Raw genomic sequence first — 23,640 nt, 5'->3', positions numbered from 1 at the left:
AAAAGCCCTGGCTGTTCTTCCAAAGGACCTGGATTTAATCCCCAGCACCCAAACGGCAACTCACAACTGTCTGTAACTCCAAGATCTGACAGCCTCACACAGACATACACATGCGGGCAAAACACCAGTGCATATAAAATAAAAATTATAAAAAAATAGCACTGAGGGACATGGGTCCATGAGCAGCCACCTAGCAGAAAGAGGTGACTGAGGCTCAAGGAAGGGCACTGGAAGCCTGGGTATGAAGCGATCCATAAGGAGGACAGAGAAATAGAGAGATGGCATGGGAAGAGAGGAAAACTGGAGACAGAGGAGGAACAGGCACAGAGTAGGATGGATGGCAAAGGCAATAAATAGTCTGGAGATCAAACATAGGAGCCAAAAAAAAATTAATTAAAAAAATAAAATAAGCCGGGCGGTGGTGGCGCACGCCTTTAATCCCAGCACTTGGGAGGTAGAGGCAGGCGGATCTCTGTGAGTTCGAGACCAGCCTGGTCTACAAGAGCTAGTTCCAGGACAGGCTCCAAAACCACAGAGAAACCCTGTCTCGAAAAACCAAAAAATAAATAAATAAATAAAATAAAATAAAATAAAATAACAGAGCATGGACTAGGGGTCAGAGGATGGATTGGGTTACAGAGAAGGAGCAGGAGTGTAGCGATAAGAGTGCCAATGCAAGATTAACGAAGGGGGCAAGCAAGAAGCCTAGGGTGGAGATAAACTCTCTGGGACCTCCCAGCCGTGGCCAGATACCTGTTGACATCAGCAGTACAGCCTGCAGCAGAGCCACTTCCGTGTCATCCAGGTTAAAGGCAGAGAGTGACTTGCCCAGTTCAAAGATGGCGTCAGAGACTACACCCAGGCCGCCATTCTTGAGCTGCTCCCGCTTAACCGCCATCTCCCCACTCAGGGTCAGGGTGTCGCTCTCAGGGTCATAGCGGACAGCTGCCCGCAGGGACATGATCTCCATGCAGCACCCCTTCAGGAGGATGATCTGGTCTTCGCAAGGCAGCTGTGGGTCAGCAGGACCACAGACCATTCAGTACAGTCTCCCCATGCCCCACAATCCCCCTCCACCTCTTTGCTGGGCCACACCCACCTATGCACTACTGCACTTAAGCCTCACAGTTATTCCTAAAAGTGAGGTCCCATCATTCTCCCAGTCCTCTTCAAAACACTGAAGTACAGGGCACCTAGGTGACTTGGCCAAGGTCCCACAGCTAGTACAGAAGCCTATTTCCAGTCAGTGCTACGCAGAATGAAGCGATGAGTCATGCTGCGTGGAGGTAAAATGATCACTCTAGGAGCGTGTGTGTGTGTGTGTACGCAAGTACATACACTCATGTGCTAAATCGCTGTTGGTTTATCCTAACAAACCCTTAGTCCAGAGCCCATCAGAGGATTCCCCAGTGAGACTGTGGGACCTGGGAGTGACTCTGGGTTCCCTCTAGCAAGTCCCTCCTTCTGTTTGCTGCTCACCTCGGAGAACATGGGCAGTTTTTTGGCAAAGTCCACCACACGGGTGATGGCCGGGGTGATGATCTTGGTAAACTCGCTGAAGGCCTCTAGGTCTACCTTGTCTCCATCCGGCATGGAGACAATGGGTGACTGGCCAATGTCATCCGGCTGGAGGGAGAGAGGAGGGTCAGCTGGGGCTGCAGACCCCCTTGCAATCGCTGAGACTCCCTGTCCACCAGGGGGAGCTCCAAGGCAGCTTGGGGGAAAAGTCCCAGCCTGTGACTGTGTTCCAGCCCTCAAGGTTTCTTTCAACTTTGGGGAAGAGGACAGTCCAGAGCGAGCATTTCAGATTTGCCAGTACTAATAATAGTGAGAATTTTAGTTAATAAATTGTAATAAAAACACAGCCGTAATGCCTGGCAACATGACACCCGGCTGTAGGCTGGCTACCTATTCTACAGAGTTCCTTTTAGTCCTCCCCACAAATGTATATGGAAGGCAGAGTCACAGCACTTCACAGACAAAAGCCCAGCAGAGCTAAGTAGTATGACCAGAGTCACACAACCGGTCCTTTACAAGCACATCTGCGTGGCTTTGGGGAAATTATCTTCGTGTATTTTCCATCCCTTAGCATAGTGTATCGGGGAACCAGGCCCCAATAGTTCATCTCCTTCCAGTCTAACCATCCACTTGGCAGTCAGCTCGGTGAAGGTTCAACACAATGCCTAGAGCCCTGCAGGTACCCCAAATACTGCTGTGTTGACTAAGTCCTCGGTCCCTGTGGGTTAGCTCTGCCTTGGAATTCAGAAGAAGAGAAAGCCTGGTTGTCACGGAGCACCCCATTGGATGGGACAGACAGGCTCCAGAGAGCAAAGGCACATTACAGGTGCAGAAAACGCTAACTGCGGGACGGTACGGAGCACCATGGAGCACCAGCCGCCGGGAGAGGCAAGCCTCTGCGCTCTCACTGCGCATGCTTTCTTACCAGGAATTTTCGCCTCTGCTTCCAATGGCTACCCTGGGCATTGGTGCTGCGATGGGCCTCTGTCGCAACATGGATCAGATCCCACTCTTCAGGAGTGGGCTCTGGTCGCTGCTGCAGCGATCGGATCATCTCCTCCTTTCGCCTCCGCTCCCGGTTCTGCTCGATCAGCTTGCGTTTGGCCACCCGCTTCGAATCATCTAGAACCACTGTGGACAGACAAAAGACACTTTGCATGGCAATCCCCCACGGTGCTCATAAATTGCTTGTCCTAGTACAAAGGTCAAGTGACTTCCCAAATCACTTAGCAATAAGGTGGCACAATATAAGCCATGCTTGATCACTGGGACCAAGTCAACTCTAAGTAGGCTGGCCCAAGGGATAACATGTCCTGGTCTGAGCTATGGAGTAAGGAGTAGCTAGCTGCCGGGCGGTGGTGGCGCACGCCTTTAATCCCAGCACTTGGGAGGCAGAGGCAGGTGGATCTCTGTGAGTTCGAGACCAGCCTGGTCTACAAGAGCTAGTTCCAGGACAGGCTCCAAAACCACAGAGAAACCCTGTCTTGAAAAAAAAAAAAAAAAAGGAGTAGCTAGCTGACCCTGCTACCCAACCCACAGTTGAGAAAACGGCCGATCATTTAGCTGTGCCTGCAGGAACCCTACTAGGTTGGGTGCTTAGAAATTTTTACTCAACAGCTCCCTCTCTAAGGTCTTCAAAAGGCAAGACGCATCAGGCCTACATTTCATTTCCTTTGGGATGAGGGCACCAGATCCCAAATCTGAGATCAATACTTTACAATTAACCTGACCTGGACTTGCTGTGGGAGCTCCTTCAGCCAATAGCCTTTAAGAGGCGGGCTATTCGCAGAAGGAGCTCCAACAGCACCTGCGGAATGGCTATCAGTCCGCCCTGAAGGTTCCCAGGATCCACCCACCACCCTTACACTCAGCCCCACCACAGCTGCCTGACTCCACTGCCCCATGGGTGCCTCTTACAGTCCATGGCCATGCCCACGGCGATGCACTTCTTAAAGCGGCACAGCTGGCACTGGTTCCGGGTGATCTTGTCGATGACGCAGCAGCTGTCATACTTGCAGGAGTAGGTGGGATGAAGGTTCTTCTGGATTGTGCGGCGAAAAAAGCCCTAGGGTGGGGGCATATGGGGCAGGGTCTCAGTGTTATGACTTCCTCTCCTGAGCCAACCACAGAGTTCACTGAGTAGGGGGTGGGGCCAGGGAAGCAAGTGCCTCCTGGCACCTACTTTAGGGCGAGGATTGCTGGGTCCTACCAGGTCAAAGGATCTGAGAAATACAGGCCCTTCCCTCAGGCTGCAGAGGGAAGAGGAAGGTCTGTGGCAGCAGAACAATGAGTGGGGTAGGCTGCGGTAGGCCTGGGCTGGTGTGGGTGCTATGAGACCTTGGAAGGCTACTTTAAATCATTTTAAAATTTGAGTCTCCTGTACCCTAGGCTGGTCTCAAACTCACTATGGAGCCAAGTATGGCCTTGAACTTCTGAGCTCTGAGTGCTAGAATTATGGGCTTGTGCCACCACAGCTGGTGTGTGTGGAGTTCGGCTGGAACCCAGGGTTTGTGCCTACCGAGCAAGCACTCAACCCGAAGAGCTACACTGCCAGTCCTAGGGAGTCCAATTAATAGCTTGCCTGGTTTGTTTAATGACTCTAAAAGCAATGACCCCAAAAGCATCCTGATGTACAATATTATGCCTATTATGGGATTTATGAAATAGGAAGATCAATATTCAAGAAAATGTACTGACTGAGAACATTAATAGCTTTTCATTTTTTTCCCAATTTGTTGCTTTAGTCTTTGTTTTAAATGAAAAAAAAAAAAACCTGAAGAATCAGGATGATGGCAACATAAAGTGTTGATTCTTGTTGACCCTTACCATGTGATGTGCACTTGGCATGTATGTGCCTTTCATGCATGTTACATTTAATTTCAATGCCACGACTGGGCCTTCTGTGGAAGACATTAAGATCTGAGAGTCCAGGGGCTGGAGAGATGGCTTAGCAGTTAAGAGCACTGGCTGCTCTTCCAGAGGCCCCGGATTCAACTCCCAGCACCCACATGGCAGCTCACAACTGTAACTCCAGCTTCAGGGGATCTGACACCCTCACACAAATACACATAAAGTTAAATAAATTATTTTTTTTAAGATTTTTTTTATTTATTATGTATACAGCATTCTGCCTGCATGTATGCCTGCACACCAGAAGAGGGCACCAGATTTCATCATAGATGGTTGTGAGCCACCACGTGGTTGCTGGGAATTGAACTCAGGACCTCTGGAAGAGCAGCCAGTGCTCTTAACCTCTGAGCCATCTCTCCAGTCCCCAATAAATTAATTTTTTTAAAAAATAAAAGGTCTGAGAGTCCAGACCTAGAGTGAATTAAAATCACGGCACCAAGATACACCCTCCTAGGCATCAGTCTGGACCTACAAAACCAACTCTAGACGTGGAGATAGGGCACCTCTGTCTTTGGGGGATGTTCCCCTGGGACCCAGTTGTCCTTGGAGCTAAGAATCCTTGTTCTCGGCTTTGTTGCTACTATTATTTCCTGGAACACTGCTTTGAAACTTAGAATCTCAACTGGTTTTGGTTTGGTTGACAGTAGGAGAGAGAATCTTTAAGTTTCTGCATTGTGTGTGAATGCCTTTGTGTGTTAGTTTGAGAGAGAGTCTTGTTTTGTTTTCCTAGACAGGGTCTCTCTGTGTAGCCCTGGCTATCCTGGAACTCACTCTGTAGACCAGGCTGGCCTTGAATTCAGATATCCATCTGACTCTGCCTCTCAAGTGTTGGGATTAAAGGATGTGCCACCACCACTGGCCACCTTGAGAGATATGTAGCCCAAGCTAGCCTCAAACCCACTATTTAGCTAAGGATGGCCTTGAACTTTTGATTATTTTGCTTCCATCTTCTGAATATGGGACTATAGGCATGTACTACCATGCCTGGTTTCACTTACTTTTAAATGATCTCTTTCTGGAAAGATCTGTATTTGCAGAAGGTCCTGGAAAAGCCATACAAGTTGAAATGGATTGAATCTAATCGGCTTTTCCAAGTCTGTGGCCTCTGACCCTCTGCTAGAAAGAACCTTTGGTCGTCTTTTCCTCTAGGTCCCTATCATGACCCTTCAGCATGGGTTCTCACCTTTTCAGGTACATTGGGATCACCTGGGACACTTTTTAACAGCAGATTCCTGGGCTCCACCACAATAACGTTTGGACTAAGTAGGGGGCAGATGCAGCTTGGGAATCTGTATTATAGCTAGCACTGTAGGTGGTCCAGGAGTCACACACCCCTCTGTGTGTATGTGTGTGTGTGTGCATGTGTGTATGTGTATATGTGCATGGACATGCGGAGGCCAGAGGTCAACACCTAGGGTTCTCTTCAATCATTCTCCACCCTTTTGATGTCCTTTTGTATGTGTTCTCCCTATAGAACTTACTGGCCGGCTAGACTGGCTAGCCAGCAGGCCCCAAAGATCTTCCTGTTTGCCTCGCAGTTTTGGATTGCAGACAGACATGCTGCACTCTTGGTTTCTGATGTGGACCTGGGACCTGAACTCACAGCCTCATGCTCAGGTAGCAAGCGCTTTCCCCACAGGCCATCTCGCCAGACCTCTAGGATCCATATTTTGAAAGACAGTGGTTCCTGTTTGTAGATTGCTTCTTTGGTGGACTGCAAGTAGCTTGAGGGTAGGGTACATACTGATATACTCATAATGTATCCCTTAGCCTTTTTTTTTTTTTTTTTGCTTTTTGTTCTTTTTGTTCTCACTGTGTAGTCCTGGCTGGTCTGGAATTCACTACGTAGATCAGGTTGGCTTCAGCTCATAGGCATCAGCTAGCCTGTGCCTCCAGGGCACTGGAGTTAAAGGCATGTGCTACAAAAGACAGGGTCTGACTATATAGATGAGGCTAGTCCATAACCCACTATATATCTAGATCTAGATCTATATGTATCTCCATATCCCAAGGTAAATTCATAATCTCCATGCCTCGGTTTTCCGAACTGCTGGAATTACATGTCTGTAGTACCACGGTACCACTCTTGGATTCTTGCCCCTCATTCCTAGCACTCTGCAAGGGTGGAAGGGGCCACACTAACTGCAGGGTGGGAGGAGCCACACTGACTGCAGGGTGGGAGGAGCCACACTGACTGCAGGGTGGGAGGAGCCACACTGACTGCAGGGTGGGAGGAGCCACACTGCAGGATGAAGGTGCCACACTACTTTAGAGACTCTCACAGTTATAACTGTTACCTCTCCCATACTTTTTTTTCAGTTTTTCAAGACAGAGTTGCTCTGTGTAACATTCCTGGCTGTCCAGGAACTAGCTGTGTAGACCAGGCTGGCCTCAAACTCACTGAGATTCACCCACCTCTGCCTCCAAGTGCTGGGATTAAAGGCATGTGCTACCACCACCCGGCATCTCTGCCATACTCCTTTTCATCCCTCTACAGTTATTTAAAGTGGTACCAGGTTGCTGGGCGGTAGTGGCGCATGCCTTTAATCCCAGCACTTGGGAGGCAGAGGCAGGCGGATCTCTGTGAGTTCGAGACCAGCCTGGTCTACAAGAGCTAGTTCCAGGACAGGCTCCAAAACCACAGAGAAACCCTGTCTTGAAAAAAAAAATAAAAAATAAAAAAAAATAAAGTGGTATCAGGTGAATTATCTGATTTAATTTGCTTATTAACTCTATGACAAAGGCAGCATAAGTATCCCCATTTTATAAATAAAGCATATGAAAGGATTATGAATGAACGAATGAATGAATGCATGAGAAGAGAAATGATATGACAGGTAGGCTCTGCGGTCCATGTTTACAGAGACTGTCATGGTATGACAGGTAGGCTCTAGGGTCCATGTTTACAGAGACTGACTGTCATGCCAGGTGTGGAGACTCACAGGGATTGGGCAATGGGGAAGGGACAGGAGATGGCTCGTCCATACCTTGCAGCCCTCACAAGTGATACAGCGGTAGTGATAACCGGTCGCCTTGTCCCCACACACGACACACTGCTCGTCTTTGTCCAGGTAACTAGGGATATACCCTGGGAAGGGGGAAAGGGTGGAGGCAGTGGGCATGGTGCGGAGCCCGGTGGAGGAACTTCTACTGTACCCACCCAACTTTGCCTTCCCCCTTTTTCTCCTAGGCCAACTTCACTGAAGGGTTCTTTATCTCAAAGCAGAAAGGAAAAGTCCTGGAGGCATAGAGGGGGACGGAGGGGTGGGACTGACCATCTCCTTCCCTTCAAATACACGGAGTCTTCACTCTTCGGACCCCCCATTCAGTGCCCCCCTTCCATGTATTCATTTATTCTTGAGCCTGGGTCTTACTATGTGGCCCAGGCTGGTTTTGAACCCCTGGGTTCAGGCTATCCTGCTATGTCAGTACAAACAGCTGTAACTGCAGGTAGGTGCCACTGCACTTGGCCTGGCTAGGGCTTGTTGTTGTTGTTCCATCTAAGTATAGGGAGTTGGGAGAAGAAACACCCCACCTTAGGAGAACAGACACCCTTAGGCTGGTGGAACCTTCAAGGAGGAGGTTACGGGAGGGTGAAAGGGCCCTTCCTGATCTAATTTCTCCTTAAAGGCCAAGATATGTTTTGAATCACCATTCTCACCCCCATACACACCCAACCCATGTTCTGGAAGCTGTTCCCTCTAGACAGAGGGGGTCCAGGCACAGCCTTGGAGGAAGCAAGTGTGCTCTGCAGGGGTGAGGGCAGGGAGAGGGACATGTGCAGCCAGGCTCACCTGTCATGCTGTTCTGCAGGGGTGAGGGTAGGGAGAGGGACATGTATAACCAGGCTCACCTGACATGCTGGTTTTCAGGGAACATTGGCCATTCTTTCTTTTCCGCTTTCCATCTGGTGACCTGGCACTGCATGGGGCAAAGTGGGAAGAATCACACAGTGGCCTTGGGCCAATCCCTTCTCATCTAAGAGGCTTCCACAACCCCCCCCCCCATTCCTGGCTCCCTCTGTCTTAGGTCTTTAGTCCACCTCCCACTCCTACATCAGCTGACGAAGGTTAGGAGGGTCTAGCTATCTGGTAGCTGCATGGGAGAGATAAGGGGCTTAAATGGGGCCCAAACCATGTTTAGGGCCCCAGCACAAGACAAGTATTGCTATGAGACTCCAAAATACACACGCACCTCACATATAAGCAACGTTCTAAAGCCCACCCCCAACACACATACACACATTTCACCCACAGTCTAGAGGACATTCGCATTTAAGCCTTAAATATATGCCAAATATGCTGAAATGCTCTTTGGAATATTCTTAAAGCTATGTAACCTTTACAGTGTATATATCTGCAATATGACACCCACGCACGTGAATAACTATGCAGCCTTCAGGATAAACCCAAGTATGGCAATAAGCTTTAGGATCTACAAATTCATGCAATTTTCAGGGCATCCTCTAATGTATTAAATGACTTCTAGGAGGTGCCCGTGTGTTATAGAACCCCCTGGACAGGCACCTGTTTGTGCCACCTCTCTCTCCCATGTGAACGTGTGTCTTAATTTCTAGGTCATATACACACGCTAAATAACCCATGCTGACAGCAAATATTAGGTCACCCTGTTCATGGCCTCCATGTAACAAATCGGAAAACTGAGGTGCCATTTGTGCTCTGTGACACCAAGCATTGGAACCAGTCAGGAACAGGACCCTTGGCTGCTCCATGCAAGGTATTATTAGCAACTGTCAGCCACAGCACATATATGTTGCCAGGTTTTCCACATATGTGTTATGTAACTTCAGCACACACAGGTTACATAAGCCTCTACTCATGCAAGGATTGTATAACCTTCCACACCCACCCTGTGTGTGACTTGTTGCAGGGCCCCACCTCCTACAGCCTGACACAGCTCCCAACACACTGACACAGTGACCTTGGCCAGGGTCACAGTCACGGACAGCCTTGGGCTTCACACCCCCCTGGGGATTACCCCTCTCTGGCTCCTACGGGGCTGGAAGGTCAGGCTTGCCTCCCGCCTTGTGTGTGAGAGTGTGTGAGTGCAGAACTCAGGCCACCTAGATCCCAGTTGAACTGGCGGCTTTGGCTGTCACCAGACTCAGAGCCTCTGGTGCAGTTCCACACGCTGCCACAAGGTGGCACATAGCCATGGGGGAGGGGAGGGCTAGGAGCCGAGGTGCCTCCGTTCTGAGGGACTAGGATTCTCATTTCTACTTTTTTTTTTTTTTTTTTTTTTTTTTTTTTAAACAAGATCTTAGAGCAGGCTCGCCCAGAAGCCTGAGCAGGGAAATAAAGCAGATGCAAGTGACAGCTACATGGTGACAGTCTGTCTCAGAGTCTGAGCATGGAACAAGGGCTTTGGGGAACGGGGCTCACCCCACCTACACAACCATGAACTCCATCCACTATTTCTGCCCCTCCAAAGAACCAGTCTTGAACACAAGGGCTTTGCCTGGCCAAGTTTCCGGCCTTCTGGCTCAGGACCCGATCTCCTAGACAACGGCTAGCTACACTGCTCCCCAGAGCACCCCACCCCCACTATTTCCCTGGCCATACCGCACAGGCTGTACCAGCTCTGGGGATATCATGCCAAATGGGACAGAGCCCTGTGCCACTTGGAGCGGACCGGGAAGGCAGGGACCCTCTGAACTGATCTAGGGCAGTGCAGAGAGGTAACCCTTCCTGAGTCGTGTGTACAAGGTGACGCCTCCCCCACGTGTGAGTAAAACCTTCATGGTTGACGCACACTTCCACTTCCTGGGAGGAGCACCATCGCAGTACCCGCCTTGGATCATGAACAGGGAAGAGTGTCTGGGGTTTCCAATAGATTCCAAAAATAAGTGTGGGCTGTGACCAACAGTTATTGGTGCCTGTACCCGGAAATGTTATGTTACATGCACCATGGCTTGTGGATGAGCATGCTTGCTTGTGGTCAAAGACGGTGAATGGACTGGAAGGAAGAAGAAAATGGCAGGGCCATGGGGATCACACACGCGCAAGTGAGGGCAATAACGGAGAAGGAAGGATGGGGCATTTGAGACTACCCGGCACTGCCAAAGAAGGGGCCACATGTCTGTCGCCTGTAATGATTCTGCTTCTTATCACTTCCTCCTGCAAAGTAAGCACTTCTCAAGCCAAGCGCCTAATGCCCTGAGACACATGAACGTGCCCTCAGTCCCCGGACGAAGGCAGGCAGCAGGCCCACTGGTCTCATGTACATCTTCAGGGAGACTTAAAGGAGACCAGCTCTCTTAAGCCCAGAGAGCTCTCCGAGTCTGTTGCTATGAATAGGTAATACCAAGATGCCACCCATTACCTGCTCTCCTCTGGGTCCGACCCACACTCCACCTTGCTTGGCTTCTGTTCCATTCACTTCAATTCCATCCAGGATGCCCTCCAGCACGCCAAGAGACTGGGGTGGGCACACTGCCCCCCCCTGCAACGCCCACAGGCCACCCACCCCCCGCCTCCCAGGCCCTAGGGCACAGCACCCATGGTACCCGCCTCAGTACTCAGCCTTTCACACCATGCCCTGCGCCCCAAAGGGGTGAGGGGAGTGGTGGGAGGGGCCAGGGAGTGGCAGGTGGGAGAGCTAGGGGCAAGCTGGGTTGGTGAATGGTACTGGGTTAGGAGCTGGGAGGTCTTCCGTGTCTTGTCGTTCCTGGAGATGTCTGTGGAGAGAAGGGAGAGGCAGGGGTAAGAAGCTGCCATAGGGGTGGGTCAGTGAGCAACCGTTAGTGGGAAATATTCAGTAGCTTCCTGGGGCCTGTAGCAAAATGGCAGTGGGCATGGAGGGAAGATACAGGAATAGGACCAGAATAACCTTATATCACAGGGACAGGAGAGCTACAACATAGGCCCCAGACACAGGGAGGGATGAAGGGAAAGAATGAGGTCATCTATGCAGCAGGTAACAAGTCTCAATACTCACATTCAAACAAATGTCTGGCCTTTTATGAGCGCCTATTAAATATCAACTATTGTTACCTCCCTTTACCCAAGATTTCTTAGCATCTGTCAGTGTTACAGGGCAAGAGGGATCAGAGACAAGTAGCTCGCAGCACAGGCATGGGGAGGGGTTCCCACAAAGGCAGGGTGGGGCAGAGGCATAGCATATAGGGATGATGAATGTTCACACTAGTGTCTTTTGGGGGCGGGGCAATTCTGGGTGGTCCCAGGGCCTTCTGTACGCTAGGCCAGTCCTCTGCCTCTGGTTTAGGTCCCTAGCCCCAGGCTGGCGTCTCAAAGGAGCGAGACAACAAAAACGAATGAGAACTGACTCTCTCCGCTTCCAGTACATGAACAAAACCCCAACTCTTGCCCCTCCAAGATATTATTTGTTTGTTTGTTTCTGAGACAAGGTTTCTCTGTCTCAAAGCCTGTCCTGGAGCTAGCTCTTGTAGACCAGGCTGGCCTCGAACTCCCAGAGATCCGCCTGTCTCTGCCTCCCGAGTGCTGGGATTAAAGGCATGCGCCACCACCACCCGGTTATTATTATTTTTTGAGACCAGGTCTCACAATGTAGCTCTAGATAGCCTGGAACTCACGATGTACACCAGGTTGTCCTAGAACTTACAGAAATTCATCTGCCTCTGCTTCTGGACAGCTGGGAGTAACAGTGTGCCTCCCCCCGGCCTGACCCATTTAAGGGTTTTTAAATCTCTCAAACCAAGTTCCAAATCCCAGTGTCCAGTTAAGGATGAGAACGAGCTGATTTAGCCGATCGACTGCCATTCACCAGGATGGGAGAAGGAAGGAAAGTGACTTGTGCTGGTGCTGACTGAGCAGATATGATTGCCTTCCGAAGGGGCTCGAGCACTGTGCAGACGGAAGAGGCAGGCATGTCGTCCCAGCACTTGGAAGCTATAGAGGCAGCAGGATTAGAAATTCAATGTTGGCTGGGCAGTGGTGGACACACCTTTAATCCTAGCACTTAGGAAGCAGAGGCAGGTGGATCTCTGTGAGTCTGAGGCCAGCCTGGTCTACAGAGGGAGTTTCAAGAAGTTTCAGGATAGCCAGGGCTACACATTGAGAAACCAAATGTCTTGGGATGGGAAGTTCAAGGTTATCTTCAGCCACATAGTAAGTCTAAGATCAGTCTGTGCCAGAGACCCTGTCCTTAAAAAAAATTTTTCCCCCAGATGGAGCCAGGTTTGCTAATGTCTGCCTATAGTTCTAGTACTCAGGAGGCTGAGGCAGGCAGACAGTCACAAATCCAAGGCAAGTCTGGGCTACACAGTGAACTCTATACCAAAAACAAAATAGCATAACATTAAAAAATAAAGTAAAATGAACTTTCCAGGTGGGGAAACCGAGTCTCAGTAGGTTTGGCAAGTCCCTCAAGTTCACTCAGCGAGGAAGCAGGAAGCTCAGGGATGGGGCTAGCCTTAGTCTGCTGCTTGGAGCCAGGATAGTGCCAGCACAGGCGCCCACCTCCAGTTCCTCTGAGCTGCCACTGTGACTCTGGCTGCAGGCCTGTGGTATCCTGTCTGCATGTGCACAGACTGGTGCGGGCATTTGTGAGGGGGACAAAGGGTAGAGTTCCCCACTTACAACTTCATCACCTGGCTGCTGCACCAGAGACCTTGCCCTAGGCCCCCGCCCCACCCCCCACCCCCATGAGCTGATAAGGAGTTGGGGTGAGAGGAAGGGGCAGAGATAAAGCAGAGCATTGGGCAGGGGCAGGGCAGCAGGACAGGCTCTCTGCACTCAGGCAAGCCCCTGGGGTGGGAAAAACAGGACCACAGAAGAGGGGACCATTCTGTCTCTGACAACCGCCTCCCGGCCAGGACTGCGCACTGGGGGCTGGACAGGAATCTGGGGGGTGATGAGTGGGGAGACTTAGCCCAGGGAGCCATCAAGAAAGTGGGTCAAGTTTTTCTTGGCTTGTGGAGAAATTCCTGTTATAAATTTATAATGGCGTAGCCAGCCCTAAGGGGTGGAGGTGGGGGAGGAAGAGAAGTGGGTAGGGATGCCCATGGCTGGGCACCGGAGCCTGCAGCTTTTAGCTAGAACAGAGGAGCAACAGCAAGGAGCTGGACAAGAGAGGCTAGTTTGTTCCCGTTGCTGTCTGGGCCCAGCAAGGCTTCTTTCAGTCTGTTTGTCTGTCTGCCTGCCTGAATCTCTTTTTCTTTCTTTCTTTCTTTCTTTCTTTCTTTCTTTCTTTCTTTCTTTCTTTCTTTCTTTCTTTCTTTCTTTCTCTCTTTGGGTCTGGGTGTCTCCCTCTCCGCCCCCACCCACCCACCCCAACTGTGCCTCGGTGCTTGGCACACCCTGGCTGCGGTGTTGCCCCCGCCTGTCTCCTGCCCGCCTGGCACACTGCCACCACTTGTTTACAGAAGCTGGAAAAATCCACTCGCCAGCCGGAGGCCCAAGCGCCCCCAGGGAAGGGAGGAGACAGACCCAGGAGTGGGCAAGCAGAGAGAGGGGCAGCCCTGGGGAACAGGCCTTGGGGGCAGGCAAAGAAGGCCAGGGTGTGTAGGAAAGGGTATTAGCAGCTGTGGGCAGGGCCTGACAGGGAACCTCAGCAGGAGCCAGTGGCATGGGAAGCTCCTGCCTGGGGCCAGAGCTCTGGAGGTGCCCTTCCCCCCAGCATCCCACCGCTACCAGTTGCTACAAGGCAGACGTGGGGCAGTGCCAACCTAAGCTACCCTGTTTATTTCCCCTCTCTCCTCCCTGGCCCAGCCTTAACTCCAAATGTGTCTGGGCACTGCCAAGGGCTTGCACTGCACGTGCCCACAGTGGGAGGGGCAGGGTCCTTGTCTGCCTCACCTCTGTGTTGAGCTGAATGTGCCCTGGTGCCAGGTGGTGTAGCCCAGGTTACGGCTATCCCCTGGCAGTGGAAGAAGGTGTCAAGGTGCCATCCTCACTTCTTAGAGCATTTTTGCCTGGCACCTATCAAGAGTCTAGAACCCCTGGGGACACCTGATAAACCTCTCCAAGGACGCCTTTGGGCTCTAAGGATACACAGAACCCAGGCAGAGGCCCAGCATTCAGGAAGGCACCAATCACGTGAGCTGCAAGGCAGGAGAAGGTTAGTGGGGAAGGGGTATTATGTCAAGGATAACCATCCTGAAGGTCAGCCTCTCTTCCCTCTTCCTGGAGTACAGCTTAATACCCTCCAGCTCCTGCCTAGAATGTTCTTTGCAGCGGGGGAAGGGGTTCAGACCCAAAGACAGAGGGGGTGAAGCGACGGGGTTCAGGCATTCATTTGGACAGCAGAACAGGAAGGCCCACCTGTCCATTAGCCTGGCCACCTACTCCTTCTTTGTCTGATAAGAGCTGTTGGGTGGCAGCATGGGCAAGTTGCCCACAGAGGGGAAGCATTTCATTAAGCCTAAGTGATTCTGCAATGGGGGGGATAGGGACAAGCCAATGCGGCATCCATAGGCACTACGCCAGGTTCCCACTGCCGCCTTTCCTACTCGCAGTTCTGTGGATCCCTGGGATCCGCCCAAAGGAGACCGCCAGCGAGGACTCTGCCCCTAGCCGGCTAGCAGCAAGTAGTATGCATGCAGCTTCTGAGTCTCTGTACTGGGCTATGGCTCTTCCTTTCTGGGGCCCCTGAACTTTGCCCTTAATGCTTTGAAGAAAGCTCAGCCATCCTTGTCAAACACACACGCACGCATGCACGCACATACACACACACACATACACACACAGACGGACATGCGCATGTGCACACACACATATACACACACACAGAGGCAATGAGGAGTTGTAAAGGGGAGAAAAAGGAGGAAGAGACGGGTAATGGGAAGGATGGGGAAAAAGGGAAAGAAAAATACAGAGGGAAGAACAAAGAGATGAGGCAGAGATGTGGGTAGAGCTAGGGGTTTCAAGGAAGTAGGGGGAAAGGAAGAAGGGAGCAATGAGGAGGACGGGAGAGGAAGGGGTGAGATGGGCAGGGCAGATAAAGGGAGGAGAGGTAGATGAAAGAGAGAGACAAAAGGAGAAAGGAAAGTAACAAAGAAAAATGGGTGGGGGGTGCTTCTGCCCTGCCTAAGTCCCACCCCATGGAAGCTGGGGGAGGGGGGAACAGAAATGGTTTCCACGGTGACAGCTGGCTCTTGGTGGCCTGGCATGTGGGCTATTAATAGTGCTGTGGGTAGGTTCACACCTCCCTCTCCCCTTCCCCTCTGCTTGCTACTAGGATGAGGGGGGGAAGAACCCCCTACCCCAACTCCCAGTCATCCTGCATAGCTGTCCTGATCCCACACTATGGAATCATCAAGGGTAATGTGGAGAGGCCAGGGCAGCCACTGTAGCCCAAACACACACGGGCATGCACAGGCAAACAGGTATCTGTGTGCAGACGTGCCCAGTGCCAACGTGGGTTCCCACAAGTAACGCCGACCTAAGACTGGCTCGGGGTATCTATGGCCATTGGGGACCTGTGGTGGCAACATATACCCTATGTTTTGGGACAGATGCCTCCCTAGGACTGGGGCCTCTCCTCCCCCTTCCCCGGCCCCTACCCTGCTCTGTTCTCAGGTATGGATTGGGCAGGATTGCCCCACCCAATTCTCTGCTATCCCAGTGCCAGGAAAGAATGAAGGCGGGAAGGCCGGGACTATTTGGCAGGTGTTTCTGTGGCAGAGAAGTACACACAGACTTAGGCGCAGTTTATAGGTGTGGGGGTAGGGACCGAGAGAGGCAGCACCTCTGGGTGGGATCTTGCTTGAGCACTCCGGAACTTAAGAGCAGTGACCTGGCCTTCTGATTTCCTAGCTTCTGTGGGCCTTAAAACTAGGGATGGGAGATTAGGTGGGGGATGTGCACTACGGGGAGGGGGAGACTGGTTGCTTAAACAAAGGATCCTCCCTGTCCGTCCCCCCCCCACCACCACAAAGACTATAACAGGAAATCCCCCCCCCTTGCAGGTCAAAGACAGAAAGACATAAACAGTAGCCCTGTCTTGGGCCAGATGCCCAGTATTGACATCAAAGACTGTGCTCCCAACCCACTCCCCATCGCCTTGCCCACCTGCTTCTCTCTCTTCCCCCAGTCCAGGCTAATTCCATAAAGCATCCAGGGTGCTAGGTCTAGACGTCACCTCTCTGGCTATGCCCAGCCTCCACACTTAGTGATGGATGGCTATACACCCAGCCCTCACAGAATTTCAGGTCCTCTTTCCCAAGTCCCTTCAGAAAAACCAGCAAGAAATCTGTCCCCAGAAAGGCAGAATTAGGACCGCCCCCCCCAAACAAAAACAAATAAACAAACAAAAAAACCCTGGGCATAGTGTATTCTCCCCACCCCACCCCCAGTAGAGGGGTAATTGGAGCTGGGAGCTGGGGCAGCTGAATGCTGGAGGCATGAATGTCATGGGGCCAAGGCGCTTGCAGCAGATGGCACCATGGGCACAAGGCTTGGGGGTACTCCCTCAACACTCCCCTCTTGGAAGGCAGAAGTTGCTTGGCAGCTACATCACCTGGGAAGGGAAGGAATGGTAGAGGGGAAAGAAAGACAAGATGTTCTCCTGGGCACCCCAGGGAGGCAAGAGCTAGCCCCCACCCAGTCAGAACTGGCAGAGGCAGAGGGAGGGAGGCAGAGAGGGGGGCGACACAGATAGAGGGGGAGGGTGGAGGGAAAGAATAGAAAAGGAAGGAAGGAGAGAATGGAAGGGAAGGGATGGAGGAAGGGAGGGAGGGAGAGAAGGAGAGAGAGAGAGAGAGAGAGAGAGAGAGAGAGAGAGGAGAGAGAGAGAGAAGAGGGGGGAGAGAGAGAGACCGAGAACAGAGCAAATGCAGCTGAGTCTCAGGCACACACATGGACACGTGCAGACTCACACATTCAGCCCGCATGCGCAGAACTACAGGGCTCCAGTACCGGTTCCAGGAGATATTCAGAGCCCTACCCAGCCTACACATGCACAAAACACGCTCACATGGATGCATGCACAACACACCCACTCACTGATGTGTATGGAAATGCTGAGAGTCCCCAAAGCTTGTCCCCTCCTCCTCCCCATGTCTGCTAAAAGAGAAAATGAAACAGGCAACCAGGGCTTCGGAGCCAGAAGTCCATTCCTTCCTCACAAGAGGAAGGGGAGGAGGAGGAAGAGAAGGTGGGTGGCTGCTTGGCCCAAACCGCCACTCTTTGCCACCGCTGAGTGGGTGTGGCTGTGCCTCTGGCACTAACCTGTAAATCCTGACTCCCTCTCTTCAGATCAAAAGCCCACCACCAAAGCAAAGGAGCAGGACAGTATCCGGGTACAATAATATCCATTTTGTCTCCCTGTCTACCTGTGAACTTCTGACCCCTCCGAACAAACAGGAAGAAGGACCCTATTGGTATCCCTTTCTTGCCTGTCAGGCGAAAGGACATGACACGTGTCCCACTGCAGGAGAGCCACAGATGTCTCAGTGAGAGACGGAACTGTCTCTGGTTCCTGGTGGCACGTGCATCCTCAGCCTGGTATGTGCCAGGCTGGGGAGGAGAGAAGAATCCACAGGAACGGCTTACCATGCCAGGCGGCACTACCCGAACAAGCTACCATCTTGCCTTATGCGTCTTGTCTTTTTTTTCCCCCCTGCAGTATTAGGGATCATGTATGCCAGAAAGTGTTCTGCTACCGAGCTATAACCCTACGCCCAATATTATGTTCTTGACCCTTAACCTAAGTGGGTAATATATAATAAAAAGCCAGGCCCCAAGTTATACAACTGGTGAATGGCAAAAACCCAGCCCCTAACTCCCAGCCAGTATTCTTTCCACACACCACACCTGCCTCCCCTCAAGAGGCTCCAAAGTTCCCTAAGCGCCACCACAGCCAGCAGCCATGAGAACTGGAATTGAGACTGTCTCTCACACCAAAGGCTCCAAGTCCCTCCACTATGACAGGGCCCGTTCATTGTCCTTACTTCACCTTGAAGAGCAGGGGCTTGAGGGAAAGAGGATCCTGATTCTTAGAGTCACAGCCAAGTAAGGGACACCAATACAGACCCAGGCTCTCCGGGTACTATGTGTTGGTCCTTCCCTAACATCTCAGTTTCCTCCCTGCCACCACCTCTTACTAATGGGCACTGTGTGCCAGGGGAATCTGGCATCCGTGAGCCAGGACCGTCCTGGTAGGTAGCTGGGGTGATGGTACCCGAAGGAGGAGGAAGGGCGCTGCCCCCTTCCTGAGTTCCTAGGCTTGTGGCGATAACACTGCTTTTGTTCATGCATGTGTTTCTCTCTCTCTCTCTCTCTCTCTCTCTTCTCTCTCTCTCTCTCTCTCCATTGTCAACACTCAGACTTGTCCCAAGAGAGATGTAGTGACACCCAGGCATTCATGCATGTGCCTTTAGCTAAGGAGGTGTGTCCCAGGTTGAGATGCCAAAGGCTCCTTTTAAATTAAAAGATGAGGGTCAGAAGAGGTGAGGCAGAGAGGCCTGCTGTAGGCTCTTAGTTCTTGTTAGACCAAACACCTGCGAGCAAAAGGCGCTATATAAACAGTGAGGAGGCTGGACATGCATTGCTTCCCCACTCACTTCCATTCCCATTCCTGTAATGTCTGGGAGACCCAAATCGCTACTACAGTTCCACCAGAAATCCCAGGGTCTCCGGGCATGAACTGGGTGCATTTGGGGGGGATGGGGTGACACAAGCTCGCTATGTGTCCACGGTTGGATTCAGACTTCTGCTCTTCCTTCGTCTGGCTTTCCAGCTAGTTCTAGGAGTCAAAACTTGTGCTGTTTGCTATATCTCACTATGAACTGGGCTCCTTTAAAGCATTGTATATGTGTCTGTCTGTTTGAGATAATGTCTCACATAGCTCAGGCTGGCCTCTCTCGATGTGGATGTGAATGGCCTTGATCCTCCTGCCTCAGTCTCCCAAGTATTATATATATATTGGCTTTTGAGATAGGGTTTCTCTTTGTAGCCTTGGCTGTCCTGGAACTCACTCTGTAGATCAGGTTGGCCTTGAACTCAGAGATCCATCTGCTTCTGCCTCCCAGGAGTAAAGGTATGCACCATCACCATCCAGCCTTTTTTTTTTTTTTCTTTCCCAAGACAGGGTTTCTCTGTAGCTTGGAGCCTGTCCTGGAACTCGCTCTGTAGACCACATTGGCCTCGAACTCATGGAGATCCACCTGTCTCTGCCTCCAAGAGCTGGGGTTAAAGGCATATACCACTATCATCTGGCTCGCATTTAATATATTTTAACAACTATAAATGTCAAAAGCTAAATGAGATAGATATTATTATCTCTAGTTTGTGGATAAGGCAAAAAGGAAATTTAAGTCTTCTCAAGGTTACACAAATTAGCAGGAGACATTTAGGATTCAAACCCAAGCAGCTGAACTCCAAAGCAAACAACAAAATCCCGCTTTTAACCATAGTAACGTCGGACCTGGAATATGACCTGGTAGAATAATGTTCTTCCATCTGGCTATGTATCCCCTGTGACAAACCTCAATTTATCTTTTTGTTGAAGTCTATAAGTACTGTATGATGGACTCATTACTAGTATGTTCTCATCCAAGCAGGCCAAGGCTAGAGGGAGCGTAGCCAGGCATACGTGCCCCCGCCCCCAGGCTTTGGGTCTCTGGTGCCAGTAGTCCCTGTTCAAATTCCCTCCTTGAAAGAGTTACCCTTTCTGTCCCCACATGTGGGTTATAGCCCGCCCCCCAAACTGGCACAGTCTAAACAGCCATACCCTCAGAACCAAGCCTGAAGCTGGACAAGAAAGATACAGCTGTTGGGACATCTCTGAGGAGGGTCTCAGCTGCCAGGGGTGTGAAGAAAGGTCATCATGAGTCCTAATGTGGACCCAACTGGGTCCTGCCAACTCCTGTCACTGCAAGGGTGGAGGGGGGCATGGTTTTCCCGCCCGGGTCAGTTAGGGGAGGAGTCTCCTCCTTGCCTCCTTAAAGAGTTGCAGCCTGAACCTACAGTGACCCCTCTGAAGTGGTGTTCCCTAGCTGGGCCTGCCAGCTTGAGGGGTCAACACAGGCAGTAGCCTACTCCCCTCCCTTTCCCCATTCCCAGCCCCAAAACTTGCTGGCCAGCCACAGCTGCAGCATTAAGGAAGCGCAGGATGTCCTGAGCAGCCAGCTGAACACCCCCACCCCCCCAACCTCCTGCTGACCCCAGAGGCAGGCTGGGCGGGCCAGAGAGTCCGAATTTGAGTATTAACTGGAAAAATATGAAGAATGTTGCTGCCAGCTCTGAGAAAGAGGCCGTGGCAGAAAGAGAGACAAGTACAGGGTGAGAGAGAGGGAGAGAGGGAGAGAGGGAGAGAGAGAGAGAGAGAGAGAGAGAGAGAGAGAGAGAGAGAGAGAGAGAGGAAGAAGAAGAAGAGAGAGAGAGAGAGAGGAAGAAGAAGAAGAAGAAGAGAGAGAGAGAGAGAGGAAGAAGAAGAAGAAGAAGAAGAAGAGAGAGAGAGAGAGAGAGAGAGAGAGAGAGAGAGAGAGAGAGAGAGATACAGACTGGCAGAGTCACAAGGAGAGAGTCAGACACCCCAAGACAGCAACAGAAAGACAGACAGCGTTAGAGAGAAATTCCACGTCAAAAATACACCTCACTCAAACAGACACTGGCCAGCGTAAGGCCTCCTCCTCCTCCGGAGGAAAGCTTCCAAGTTTGGACAGGAGGGCCAGAGGTGAGAAAAGGGGCAGATTCACCGTGGGAGGCAGGCACTCAGCTGGGGACAACTAAGGCTCCCCAGGAAAGCTCCAGCCAAATACCCCCAGCAGGGGCAGCCAGGTCCCCACTGGTTTAAAGGCTAGGGATGAGAGGGAGCCAGAAAGCCACTCCCAACTCTTCCCCAGACACCCCTCCCCCAGCAACCAGGACAAGCCCAGCTGTTAGAAGTCACTGGACACTGCTGCAGGCCCATGACTCGGCCCTCTGGAACCCCCCTTGTACCCACTTTGCTCTTGTTTCTCTGTCCCTCTAAAAGCTGGGTTGGGGGGGGAGCCCATTGCTACACAGTGGCTGAGCCTAGAAGATAGAAAAGAGTCAGAGGGAAGAGTCTGAGATTGTGTGTGCATTTAAGTGCATTCCTGCCCCGCTACAATGTGTCTGTCTGCGGGGGTTAGCTGGACACTGCCAGGTGGGACTGGTGACTGCAAACCAGAGCCCTGTGCATGGCCCCTGCACCTGTGAAACTATGTGTAAAGGAGTGCACCTGTGCCAGGAGTTCCCACAGTCAATCAATTAACACGTGTTTACAGAGCACACACTGTGCTAGGCTCTGGGTGGGATCCAGGGCTCTTCTAGAGATTCTCCCATGTCTCAAGGAGCTTGCCGCCTAGTAACTGACAACCGACAGTAACGAGACCATATATGCATGCCTTGCACCATTATGCAGAAAAGTCCTTTTATACTGATGAATTTGATTTTCTCGGTAGCAGAGGTTTTATTGTCTACAGAACCTCAGCTCCACAGATGAATCCAGGAAAATACTTGTTGCTAAGTTGTGTACACATGTATTGATGTGTAGTTGTGTTTTTGTTTGACTGAGTGACAGTGACTGTCATGGCAAGCAATGATGACTGCATGACTGCACACATGTGAGCGCATGTGTGCTCGTGAGTGACAGGGTCTTTTGTAACTGCGTGGCAGTGTGCAATTGTTATGTATGCACGCATGCATGCATGCATGCAATAGTGACAGCGACTCCTCCTTGCCCCTGTGTGTGACAGCATCTCCCTGTGACCCTATGCGTGGGTATGTGCACAGGCTGTCTCTCTGCTCTTGGTCTCCCGTGGGTGTGTCCAACCCCTCTGAGCTCCATGGTGCAGCGGCAGCCTCCTCTTCTCTTGTCCCCATGTGGGTGTGTCCAGCAGCTCCTGTCCTTGAATCTGCTTGGGTGTCCCTGGGTGTGCATGTGGTTGTCTGTGTGGGCATATCTGTGTCTGCATGTCACCTTTGCCTCCCCCTTCATCTTGGACAATGGCCCCCTTTATCCCCTCCCCCTCCTGGGTCCAGAGCCAGCATTCAGGGGCAGGCTCCCATCTCTCTGGCTCTCCTTCTGTGCGTCGCCCCCCCCCGCCCCCCCCGCCCCGCGCTACGGTCCCTGAAATGGGTGGCTCTCTCCATTGCCTTTGACATGTTCCCAGGCCTTCCTTTCACACTGGACAAGGGAGGGCCCTAGGCAGAAAAGGGGCACCAGAGACACGTTGCAAAGGGAGGGAAACACGGGGAGAGCATGCACACACACACACACACATGCATACGCACATTCACACACAACACGGGTCCATTCCTTCCTCTCTTCCCCACCATAGGCCAGCAATTCTCCTAATCATCCAGGGACCATCGAGTACACCCCCACTACTACAGGCTCACATTCCCCCCCACCCCACCCCACCCGCCGCGTTTTTGCAATTAGGAGTGTTGCAACCAGAAAGCCATGCTCAACTGGGAAGGCAGAGAGGGGAGGGGGACTTCTTTCTCCCCCAGCCCATGCAAGCCCCCCCACCCTGCCGCACCCACATTACCCTCAGTAGCTGGAGGCAGCTTTGCAAAGGCCGTTCGGCCTCTTTGGCTTGGGGGTTGGGAGGGGGGGCAAGACAGGCTTCTGGCACACCGTAAACAAACCGCGGCGCGGCGGGCGGGGGAGCCTCGGCAGGCAGCGGGGCCCAGCCCGGGAATGCGCAGCAGACCGGCCGGACAGAGGCCGGGCGGGCCCTCGAAGGGGAGGCCCAGACGCCATCTCCACGGGCGAACCCCGGGGCCCACCGACCACTTAACAGCACCTCCTTTCCCCAGGGCGTAAGTGGCTAGCTCTCGAGCCGTGACAGGGTCACCCGGGTGCCCGGAAAGGCAGAGGTCGGCGGCGGGAACCCCCTGGGCGCCCCCAGCCCGCCTACGAGCTGGCCGAAGACCCGCGGCTTTGCATAATCAATCGCGATGCATTTGCATATTAATGCCCCCTCGCTCCCTCCTCCTTACCTTGGCTTGGCGCGCTGAACCGAGTTGGGCAACGACGCGGGGGTCTCAGCGCCCCGTGCCGGGGGCGTCCATGGGGGGCCGGTGGGGCCCGGGCCGCCCGCCTCCAGCGCCGGGGTGTGAGTGCTAGTGAGCGCGGGGGGGGGGCGGGGGGCGAGTGTGGCGGCCCCGCGGCTCCTCCGGCAGAGGCGGCGGCCGCTCTGGCTCCTCCCTCCCCCGCCCCACTCCGGCTGGGGCTCCGGCTCCGCACGCCCGGCCGGCTCGCGGCTGCTCCCTGCAGGCCGCCTCGCAGCCGCCGGCC

General features: G+C 52.3%; 1 protein-coding gene across 1 annotated transcript in view; it reads right to left on the bottom strand.

The window, feature by feature from the left end:
- Positions 1 to 23,640, bottom strand: part of Thra (thyroid hormone receptor alpha) — a 27,501-nt gene extending 3,861 nt beyond the window's left edge. Inside the window, exons 1-8 of the mRNA XM_057776500.1 lie at positions 23,343 to 23,640; positions 10,771 to 11,125; positions 8,282 to 8,349; positions 7,416 to 7,516; positions 3,436 to 3,583; positions 2,444 to 2,649; positions 1,480 to 1,626; positions 754 to 1,012 (exon numbers count right to left, since the gene is read on the bottom strand). Of these exons, the coding sequence (XP_057632483.1) occupies positions 754 to 1,012; positions 1,480 to 1,626; positions 2,444 to 2,649; positions 3,436 to 3,583; positions 7,416 to 7,516; positions 8,282 to 8,349; positions 10,771 to 10,823 (982 nt within the window). The 5' untranslated portion in view covers positions 10,824 to 11,125; positions 23,343 to 23,640. The remainder of the gene's footprint in view (positions 1 to 753; positions 1,013 to 1,479; positions 1,627 to 2,443; positions 2,650 to 3,435; positions 3,584 to 7,415; positions 7,517 to 8,281; positions 8,350 to 10,770; positions 11,126 to 23,342) is intronic.

This window comes from Chionomys nivalis, chromosome 7 (assembly GCF_950005125.1).
Source record: "Chionomys nivalis chromosome 7, mChiNiv1.1, whole genome shotgun sequence".
NCBI lineage: Eukaryota > Metazoa > Chordata > Mammalia > Rodentia > Cricetidae > Chionomys > Chionomys nivalis.
The sequence above is the reverse complement of the archived record's forward strand: the minus strand, read 5'-3'. Positions and strand labels throughout refer to the sequence as shown.